The following is a 12,082-nucleotide window of genomic DNA, read 5'->3' as shown; positions in this document are numbered from 1 at the left end:
ATGTTTATTTTTTTTTTTTTCCTTTTTTCACCCTGGCCTTTATACATTATTAGTATTTCACATAGAGGTGAGAAAAAACAAAAAACAAAAAAAAAAAACAAAACAAATCAATCAAAAAAATCGATGACTGAAAATCGAATCGTTTAAATATTTGAATTTTTGATACAGGTAAAATAAAAAGAAAAAAATTGATCATTTTAGTTTTTCAGTCGGTTATTGAATTTTCAAGAAAATACAAAAAATTGATTGAAAAATTGAAGATTAATCCAAAAAAACTAACCTCATCCTATTTACATTTTGCAAGTCTATAATCTATCACATTAATTTTAATACTTATTAGATTTCACTTCATTTGTTAATTATATAATGTTTAAATATAGTTCATTTAAACATATGATCCTCAGATGATGCGACGGTGTTCACGGACCATAATCGAGCTTATTTTGGGGCAGTCATCCTTGTCGAGTCAGGAAGTTTATTGATTGCTAATAATGGCTCAGTTAATGTTCTCAATGATCATCATTTAGCCGAAGCTCTAGGGGTTAAGGAAGCCTTACACTTGGCTAAGAGATGATGGTTGGCAACGAGTTACGATTGAGTTAGATTGCCTCAATGTGTGTCACCTTCTGAATGTTTCATCACAAGACTTTTCATACATTGGATGTGTTATAGAGGAGTGACGCATGTCAGCAAGGCACTTTGAGTCAATGTCCTTTCGTTCTATTCGTCGATCATCGAATGTGTTATCCCATTCGGTTATACAACGATGTGATTCTTGAGCAGATTAGCAACTATGTTGGGGAGTTTGTGTCATTGGATGAGAAGAACATTGAAGCAGGATGTAGGTTTTTTTATCGAGTTCGGGTGACTATTAAGGTCTCTAAACCAATCAAGAGGCATATGAAGTGATCCATCGGGATGGTACGTGGGAGTGGCTTAACTTCAAGTTTAAGAGACTGCATGCTTTTTGTTTTTTCTATGGGCTGCTTGGGCATACAGATCGTTTTTGTTTGGAGGCTCGCATAGCAAATGTTCGACCGGAGGATTATCTCTTTGGAGCTTGGCTAAGGCCAAGTTCAGGAAGGGGAGTGAATACTGTACGGGCAAAATGGTTGGTGAAGTCTGATAAGGGAATGGCATCGGCGGCGTTGCTGAGCAGACAGTGCGAGGGGGGAAAGGTGTTGTGGCAAAGAAGGCGGTGAGGGAGGTGGAGAGAGAGAGGGGGGTTCAAATGAGAACCTCTTTTAACATATGAACCTGTGTATCATTATGCATCGTTGATCTTACTTGATCTTGTGGTTTATAATAATTTTGACCTGATAATAAATATACATCATTGCATCATATCACTACATCACTACACAATTGCATCGGATACACCATTGCACCACTCCTCATATCTCGGTCATCCAATCTCACATCTCAACGATGAATAGGAGTTCACAGATTCACACTCAAGCAGTGGTTCTCACTTGAACCGGATTATATATATATATATATATATATATGGGTGCGAAGGAACTCCCAAGTAAAAATTGAGGTTAGATCTGAGTCATTTAGATCAACTGACCAAAATGAAGGTAAATGGAAAAAAAAAAAAAAAAAAAAAAAAAAACACACACACACACACACACTTCCTGGCAACTGGATGCGAATGATCTCCTCCCACCATTGTTGTTTTCTTTCTTATCTTCCTCTCTTGCTGCGAATTCAAACTTGTATCAGCATTACATTTTGGAAAGGAAGATGCTAGATGTATTTTCAATGAGTATAAATTTTGTTTGATTTAAACACTTCACGAACACTTGATTGTTTGCTTGAAACTTACTTGACGATCAAACACTTCGCTACAAACAAATTTGGCTTGACTGCAACGAAGTTGGTATTTGAAATACTTGCACTTGATTACTCAAGCTTGGAATACTCAAGATTACTTGAGATGCTTGAATTTGAGCACTTGAACTTGAAATACTTGAACTTAAAGAACTTTGAAATACTTGAAAAACTTTGCTACGAATAAATTTGGTTTGAACACAACGAACTCAAAACGTGAAATGCTTGGTTTTTGAACACTCGAGCTTGAAATACTTGAGATTTGATACTTGAAATACTTGAATTGAAGTATTTAGCCTCGAAATACTTGAATACTTGAACTTCAAACTCAAACACTTGAATTTGAGACTTGAATGCTTCAAAGCTTGAACACTTCAATAACTTCTTCTCTGTCCTCACCTTTACTTAAAATTGAGGTCTCTATTTATATCATGAAAAACATCATGCACACCACACCTTTGAATTTTGAATTCAAATATTTTCAAACTTTCCAATTCAAAAACATTTGAATTTTCTAACTTAACAATTCAAATTTATCTAAAATATTTAAAAAATATTTAGTTAATGTTATAAACATATTTAGTGGACAATATTTGTAATATATGTAACGGATGTATTTATACCTCATTATGTATATTATTTATACCCTTTGTATATATATGTGTGTGTGTGTGTGTGTGTGTGTACCCTTGGATCATGGCGAATATATGAATAAAATGAATGCCTATATATATTTTCCTTACTTTGTACTTTACTTCTCTCTTTGCAAATTTCATTCGTAATCAATCAGGTTTGAGTTAATGGACTAATTACAACAATTAAGTCATTTTTTAATATAAAATTAATTGTGAATCATGAGCCAAACATATAACATTTTGGCCTAGAAATATATAGGGCTGTGCAAACCCGACCCGACCCGACCCGACGCACCCGTCTGATCCGAAATCCGAAATCAACGCATCCGACCCGACCGCCATCCGAAATTCCATATCCGATCCGCAGCCCTATACGATGTCGGATAAAGGAGTTCGGATAGGGTTTGGTTTTTTCCCATCCGACCCGTCCGATTACCCGAAGATTGCTAGGGTTAGGTTTTATGTGTATGCTAGACGACGTCGTATGAGGTTAGTATATATGTATGTTGAACGCTCTTGTGAGCCAGATGCGCAGCTCTCTAGTCTCTTCTCTTCTCTGAGACTCTCAGCTCTCTTCTCTCGTTCTCTGTTCTCTGACTTCTCTCTACTCCTCTCAAATCTCATCCTCTGAGTCTCTCACAGTCTCACCTCTCACTAGTCTCTACTCTCTGAGAGTCTGACTGTCTGAGACTCTGAGTCTCTACTCTCTACTTTCTCTATCTGAGACTCTGTGGAGTCTTCGATTGTCTAATTGTCCGATTGTCCGGTGGTGGACTGGTGGAAGCCCTTCTCGAGTTGGTGGTGGACTGTGGACTGGTGATTAGAGGCCCTTGTTCTCCAGGGAATATTAAGGGGAACATTAAGGGGAAACCAAGTAAAGCACAAACCCTAGTTTTTGTTTTTGTGATCTGTTGATTATTTTCTCTCTGCATGTTCAGATGTTCGTATATTTGTGTTAGTCTGTTAGATTATGCTATGTTTTGTTCTATTTTATGATCTATTATGGTGGAAGCACAAACCCTAGTTTTTGTTTTTGTGATCTGTTGATTCTTTTCTCTCTGCATGTTCAGATGTTCGTATATTTGTGTTAGTCTGTTAGATTATGCTATGTTTTGTTCTATTTTGTGATCTATTATGGTGGAAGCACAAATCCTAGTTTTTGTTTTTGTGATCTGTTGATTCTTTTCTCTCTGCATGTTCAGATGTCGTATATTTGTGTTAGATTATGCTATGTTCTGTTCTATTTTGTGATCTATTATGGTGGAAGCACAAACCCTAGTTTTGATTTGTGTGGACTGTGATATTGTAATATGTTGAGAAGTTCCAGATTGCATGTCACTTGTCTAGTTGTCTCTAATTTGTGATATTTTTGATAGTTTGATAAGGGTTTATGTGATTGTGATTTCTGTGGACTATGATAAATTGGTAATGTGATATTGTGATCTGTTGAGAAGTTCCAGATTGCATGTCACAGACTCACAGTGTCACTTGTGTATAATTTGTGATACTTTGATAGTTTGATTGTGTGGACTGAGATAATGTTTTATTGTTGATACTTGAGAAGTTCCAGATTGCATTTATTGAATTATTGGTGGAAGCCATTAAATATTTAAATGATAATATTTGCATAAAAGTTAAAGGCTTGAATGTGAAATTATCAAGTTTCAAACTTGAAATTTCCATTTATTGGTGGAAGCCATTAACTGAAATCCAGATAATGATGAATTGGATACAATTCCTGAATCTGGATTTCTTTCATTCTTTGAGTATGTTTATGGATGTATTACCCTTAATTGAATGTAAATATGTAAATATGAAAATGTGAAATCTTGATACATGATGACACAAAAAGTGTCTGAATCTTGATTTCTTTGTATGTTTATGTGATTGTTGGCTTGTTGCCTTTGCTGGGTTCTTGAAGTACTTGTATTTGTTGGACCTTTAATTGATGTCCATCATTTTAGATGGAGAGCATCAATCTTCCTGACTCTGGACCTCAACCCTCAACTCAAGAGGGACATGGAGGACAAGCCCAAGGCACTGAGAATCCTACTCAGCAGCCTCAGGTTGCTCCTGCTGTTCCTGCAAAAAAGAGGAGGGTGGTTGAGTCTAGATCTCCAGTCTGGGATCACTTTGAAAAGATCAAAAACTCTGAAAATATAGTGGTTAAAGGCAAGTGCATTTACTGCCTGAAAGTGTTTTTCTGTGAGTCTAAGAAACATGGCACATCATCTTTGAAAAATCATATGCTGGCATGCCTTAAAAATCCTGTTTCAAAGGATACTAGGCAGTCCCTTCTCACATTCAATACTATTTCAACTTCTGCAACAGAGTCTCCTGTGGGGGTTTTGGGGACATGGGTCTTTAATCAAGAGGCCATTAGGAGGGCATTGTGTGAGATGATCATCATAGATGAACTCCCTTTTAGGTTTGTTGAGGGTCAGGGGTTCAAGAAGTTTATTCTTGTAGCTTGTCCTAGGTTTCAGATTCCTTCTAGGTGGACTATTTCTAGGGATATCTACCAAATTTTCCTAGATGAGAGGTTGAGTCTTAAGAAGTTGTTTAGGGTGGGCACCCAAAGGGTTAGTTTAACCACTGATACATGGACTTCTGTCCAAAGGATTAATTATATGTGCATTACTGCACATTTTATTGATGACCAGTGGAGGCTGCAGAAAAAAATAATTTCCTTTGTCCCTGTTTCTTCTCATAGGGGGGAGTATATTGCCAAAGCCTTAGAGAGTTGTTTGTTGGAGTGGGGGATTAAAAATGTGTTCACTGTGACAGTGGACAATGCTTCTTCTAATGATACAGCTATGGAATTTTTTAAAAGCAAGCTATTGTCTTGGGGTTCTTCTTCTGTTAGGGTGCAGTATATGCACATGAGGTGTATAGCCCATATCTTAAACTTAGTGTTTCAAGATGGCTTGATGTTTGCAGATGAGTCAGTTAAAAGGGTGAGGGATGCAGTGAGATGGGTTAGGAACTCACCTGCTAGGTTGAATAAGTTCAAAGAGCTTGCTGAACTCATTGGGGTGGAAGCCAAATCAGCTTTGCAGCTTGATGTCCCTACAAGGTGGAACAGCACCTACATTATGCTCAACACTGCAATTCAATATCAAAGTGTCTTTGACTCATATCATCAAAATGATCCTTCTTTTTCTGCTGACTTGGGTTCTGCACCTTCTTTCCTTGATTGGGAGACTGTTGAAAGCTTAATGATGCTTTTGAAAACTTTTTATGAAATGACAGTGAGAATATCTGGTTCTCTTTATGTCACTTCTAACACATTCTTCTCTGAGATCTCTGATCTAAGTTGCATGCTGGAAGATATGACTAAAGCTGAGAATACTGAAAAGGTAAAACACTTGTGTTTATTTGTGTAATTGTGTATAACTTGCCAAGTTGTATGTGTTTTTAAATGTTTATGCTTTCTGAGTTTCTGTATTTATTAGGCAATGGGGACAAAAATGAAAGACAAGTTTGATAAGTACTGGGGAGATCCAGAAAAAATGAACCATCTCATTTTCTTTGCCAATATTCTGGACCCCAGAGATAAGGAGGAGTACATGCCTCACCAGTTTGTCCAGTTGTATGGAGATGTCAAAGGCAAAGAATGTTTTGCCAAGGTCCAAACTGCAATGGTTGCATTGTATAATAACTATGCAGCTACATACTCTGACAGTTCATCCTCTGACCAACCTGTCCAGTCTCAGCCTACTACTTGTACAGTTGGTAGGCCTGTCTCAAGGATGAAGAGTGAACTTAAAAAAAAAGATTGGAGAGTGGTGGTGGAAGCAGTAAGCAGACAGAGCTACAAATATACTTGAGTGAAAATCTGGTTGAGGATGATGAATCTGTGAGTTTTGATGTTCTAAAGTGGTGGAAGAGTCATAGTGAGAGATTTCCTATTCTCTCCAAAATGGCTAGAGATGTGCTTGCAGTTCCTATTTTCACAGTTGCATCTGAGAGTGCATTTGGTACAAGTGGAAGGGTGCTTGATGCATTTAGGAGTTCCTTGACTCCTAAAATTGTGGAAGCCCTACTGTGTACCCAAGATTGGTTGAGGTTACATAATCAGCCAATCATACTTGAGGAAAATTTAGATGAGGTTGAAAGATTGGAGAAAGGTAAATATATATTTCTTAAATCATTTCTTTTTTAGTTTTGTAACTTGTAAGTCTAGAACTAACTACTTATACTTAACTGTTTTGCAGAGTTACCCACTGGAGTTGGAACTACTCTACCATCAATGCTGTCATCCATTCCTGTAATATTTTCAGTAATTATTATTTGTTTAACTAATTATTTATCTTTATATGTTATAGTGTTGTACTGTTGTTTGCTGTTGGCCTTCACAAGATGAAACTCTAAGAGTCTTAACAGTCTAAGTGGCTTGGCAACTTTCTATAATTATATTATAGAAATGTTGCCCCACTTAGAGTTGAGCAGTATTCACTATTCAGTACTGATGTCCCATACTCCCATTACATCCATTCTGGATCTCTGGTATTCCTCTCATCCTCTGAATTGATCTCTGTTCAGTTTTAATGCATTATTATTTATTATTACTTATTTTTTTGGCAATGATGATGCTTCCACCACTGTCTGAACAAATGGTATAGTGTTGCTATGTTGCTCATGTGCTATTATAACACATTTGAGCAATTTGCCACTATCCTTACTTGAAATGGAAAATTGCAATCTGAGCCTATAAGGCTATTAGCCTAATGCCCCTACAACATAATATTGTTACTTAGTTAGCTGTTTACTATATATGTTGTCTAATAATCTAATATTGTGTTGAGTTTTCATATTAACTGCAGGAAGAAGTGTAGAAATGGTGATTGATGTCAGCAGATTTGCTGAAAAGGCCTAGACTGGAATGATTGCTGAAGTTTAAGTGATTAACTTCGAATTTTTGATGTTTTGAAAGTTAAACACTTAAACTTAGATTAATTTTATATTTTTGGTTTACTTTTTGCAATTTTGTTTGTAAACTTAAATTATTTAGCTATGCAAACTGTCCATTAAAAAGTTGTTGCATGTTTTATTTTGTTAACTTATTAGTTATTACTTATTTTGTTAATAGAAACTTGGTAAATTAAATATTATCATATTATGTTTTTTTAGTTTTAAATTTTCAATTATTAATGAACTTTTCCAAATCCGAATTAGGTCCGACATCCGATCCGTATAATCTGAAATCCGACATAGCATATCCGATAGGGTTTTAGTTTTTAAAAAAAAAACGGATAGGACTTCAAAATTGCAATCCGCAATCCGATCAGATGAACGGAAAAATCATCCGATCCGATCCGATTCGTCCGATGCATAGGCCTAGAAATATATAATTCATTCCGCGAACCAAACGTACTGTAATTGTAATTGAATTGGTGCAGTAGGAGGAACCAAAGTTTCAATTGCTATATATAATTAGATAGCATGCATTTAGATAGAGAAATTAAAACAATATCGTATTTATAAACTGTTAATCGATGCAAATCCGTGACAGATGATGCTAATTCTGTTTAATTACAAACCTTAATCACGAGATGCCACCAACCTGCTACTACGTACTATACATATAGAGTTTCACGCAAGTGGCCATGTCGGTCCAATAATATAATGTGATTTTATGATAAATTTATACACACTGTCTTTGATCCCTAACATTAACTATGTTATCCGTGTTAGTCCGTGATGTTTTGGAATTTCCATAAAATGGAAATAAATAATCTTAATACCTTGTGTTACAACTCACTTCAATCCAGTTTCCCAGATAAGATATATGTCTATATGGATAAATTAATAAATAATCTAAATACCTTGTGTTACAACTCACTTCAATCCAGTTTCCCAGATAAGATATATGTCTATATGGATAAATTATACCATGGACCAAGATTTACAATACAAAATCACATTTAAATTATGTATCTATTTGTAGTTAACACATTATGTATTCGTAAATAAATTGCAGCTAAAACGCATAATGTGTTAACTACAAACATATAATTACATTTAACATATTATCTGCATGTAGTTATCATATTATATGCCTTCAATTTATTTATGATAAAAACTTGTGTAAGACCGTCTCATAAGTCCTTGTCCGAGAGATGAGTTGGGTTAAGATAAAAATGTAATACTTATAGTGAAAAATATAATACTAATCAGGAATATATACATACATACATATATATATATATATATATATATATATATATATATATATATATATATATAATGTTTAGGAAAATTACATTGTAATACATTTAAGGAAAAATGTAATACTTTTACATTTTAGTTTAAAAGTATTACTTATTCTATCCTATTTTATCTATCCTACATACTATTCACGGGTCAAACCAACTCTTTGTTCTTTGTTTATTTTCTTTATTATTTTTTACTTATTTTTAAATTTATTTTTTTTTTGTTTAATAGTACTTTTAGTGTAGTTTCTAAATATATAAATTTTGTATATTAATATTAAACATAATATTATGAAAATTTAAATTAAAAATAACTTCAGTCAACTCTTGTTAACCGAACCAGACACATAACATAAGACGGATGGAGTACATTTTTCCTCTAAATATTTCACTTTTCTTTATACTGTAATTAACAAACACTTTATTTTTAATTATTATTACTTGTAGTATAAGTATTACATTTTCATATTCACCCGATCAATTTCACGCGATCTCATAGGAGAATCACTCTTTATTAACAGTCAGATAATTTATTAACTGAAGACGCATAATATGTACCCATCATTTTTTAATCATATAACCCATGATGCAAGTGGACTCGGGTGCATGGCTATATAAACCCCTCTAATCCCTGATCAAAAGAGCTATCTATAATCTATATCTAAGCTACAAAGGAAAAAGAGAGAGAGAGAGAGAGAGAGAGAGTTTCTTCCAGCTAGCTAGCTAAGAGATCAGATAATATGGAAACTTGCAGAAAAACAGGTGCCATTTTGGCGTTGTCGTTGTTGATGGTGGCGGTGGCGGCAGCCGGCGGCGGCGGTGGGAGGTTGGCAAACGACGAAGACAACTCCATTTGCGGATTGAGCGTGGAGGAGCTGATGACTTGCAAGGAGGCAGTAACGGCGGGCGGTCATAATAATCCGCCGTCGACTCTTTGCTGCACAGCTCTTTCCAAAGCAAAACTGCCGTGCTTATGCAACTTTAAGAACAATGACGTCCTCATCAAAACCTTCAAAATCAACCCCGCCCTCGCGGTGGCGCTCCCCGCCAAGTGCGGCCTTCCTCCGCCACCTTGTGCGGCGGCTTAGCTTAATTCACTCAACGTAACTCCGACGGATCCATCTATTATTAATTATGTTTTTCATGTAATTGTGTTTCCGATCTTATATTGTTGGTGTAGTGCAAATGTTTTTATCAGTGGTTTTCCTTTACATTATTGTATGTTTAATTTTCGTTCCCTAAGTGTACTTGCTAATTAAGTTGTTGTATCAATGCAATATTTTATGTGGATTATATTATTGTGGACTAATTAAACTACTGATAACTGTAATATAGTAAGTAGCATTTAAAAAAGCTACTAATGACTGTAACATACATTTTATTCCAAATAATTATATTCCTCAAAGAATTTGGTGAGAAAATTAAATTCAAAATAATATTCTAAGAATTTATCCAACCATCATAATTTACAAGAAAATGGACAAAATCAAGACATATGTCACACACATTTTTTTTTTTTTTAAAAATCAATTTGCTTCCTCCAAAAATGTTAGGATCATTAAAGTGTCAATTTCTTATGATAAATGGTTAATACGAAATACTTGAGCATATGGCAAACTGAGAAAGGAAGAACACATATGCATAATACTGAAGAAGATGTTGGTAGGGATTTCTGGAGAGGTTTAGCAATATGTAAGAAAAAAATTTGGGAATTTTTCATTTACAAAACATGTTGTCTAACACCACTATTTATAGGGAACTTGGAATTGATGATTAGCATTATATTAATCATGGTATTAATATGATATTAAAATTCATATTGTAACCCCTACCTAATAATTCACCTGACTCATTTTATCTGTCTTATTTATTATTTATTGGTCAAACCAACTATTTATTTTTTTGCTTGTTTTCATTAGTATTTACTTATAATTTTTAAATTTGATTTTTTGTGTTTAATAGTAATTTTAAGGGTTAATTCCACCAAAGGTCATTTGTCTTTGGTGGCAATTTCAAATTTAGTCCCAAACTATCATTTTTGTCATTTAACATCCCAGACTATTACTTTTTAGACACTACTTTTAGTCCTTCTCATAATTTTTTCTATTTTTAGTTAGAGCATTTTAGTCTCTTCATATTATTCTTTTGTTATTTTTTCGGTTTCAACCGGTTTAATTGGTTTAGAACTTTAGGTGATCTCTGATTTTTAGTAACCACATTTTAAACCGGTTTTTAGTAAAGTTCTAAACCAATTAAACCGGTTGAAATCGAAAAAATAACAAAAGAAAAATATGAAGAGACTAAAATGTCCTTACTAAAAATAGAAAAAAATCATAAGAAGGACTAAAAGTGTCCAAAAAGTAATAGTCTGGGATGTTAAATGGTAAAAATGATAGTCTGAGACGAAATTTAAAATTACCACCAAAGACAAGGGACCTCTAGTGGAATTAACTCTAATTTTAATGTAGTTTCAGAATATATAAATTTTAGATACTAATTATAAACTTAATATTATGAAAAATTAAATTGTAAATAACTTCAGTCAATCATTGATAACCAACCGACACATAAAATGGGATGATGTGACTATAATTAAGTTTGAACCCTAAATTAAATTCTACAACCAAATTAATAAAAAATTCATAAATTATGTGTATTGTACTGAAAAAATTTGGGATAAAGGTCAGCCCTTGAATTATTCATTTTTAAGCTCAATAACTAGAAAATTTCCAATTAGACACGAATTTAGAAGAAAAATAAATTAGCTCAATTTCACTTGTTATTATTGGTAATAAAATTCAGGTTAAAGGTGATTATTGGAATACCACATCAATATGCTTTATTGACTTGGATGCCTGCCTAGTATAATAATAATAATAATAATAATAATAATAATAATAATAATAATAATTATTATTATTATTATTATTATTATTAACTAGTATTTTCACCCATGCGATGCACGGAATGGAATTATTGTAATATATTAAGAATATTTAAATCGATATATAATTATTTAAGAGTTAATTTCACCAGAGGTCGCTTATCTTTCCTGACAATTTCAAATTTAATCCTAGACTATAGTTATTAATTATTAAGATTTATTCTATGTTATAATTCTTAAGTTAATATTCTTACTATTATTATTAACACTTAGCTTAATTACTTTTAGATATTATTATTACCACTTATATTGTTATTATTAGTTTCTTTTCAAGTTCTGTTAGTATATAATGGCTGTGAGGCACAATATAATAATATAAGATTGGTAGAGTCGATTTGAGACTAAAAAATAAGAACCCGGTTATTTGTTTTTGCTTCTAGGTTGTATAGAGGCAGGAATATGTTAAATGAATTTTTCAAAACGACGTCGTTATTTATATCGCAAAAATCCCCAAT

The 12,082-nt window shown here is 33.7% G+C and overlaps 1 protein-coding gene across 1 annotated transcript; it reads left to right on the top strand.

The window, feature by feature from the left end:
• Positions 1-9,342: 9,342 nt before the first annotated feature.
• Positions 9,343-9,988, top strand: LOC109177194 (putative lipid-transfer protein DIR1). Its single transcript, XM_019326505.1, has one exon. The coding sequence runs from the start codon at positions 9,424-9,426 to the stop codon at positions 9,769-9,771; it is 348 nt and encodes a 115-aa protein (XP_019182050.1). The 5' UTR covers positions 9,343-9,423; the 3' UTR covers positions 9,772-9,988.
• The last annotated feature ends 2,094 nt before the right edge of the window (positions 9,989-12,082 follow it).

The sequence above is a fragment of the Ipomoea nil genome, unplaced genomic scaffold, assembly GCF_001879475.1.
Source record: "Ipomoea nil cultivar Tokyo-kokei standard unplaced genomic scaffold, Asagao_1.1 scaffold0803, whole genome shotgun sequence".
In the NCBI taxonomy this organism is placed as follows: Eukaryota; Viridiplantae; Streptophyta; class Magnoliopsida; order Solanales; family Convolvulaceae; genus Ipomoea; species Ipomoea nil.
Note: the sequence above shows the minus strand (reverse complement) of the source record. Positions and strands in the feature narration are given on the sequence as shown.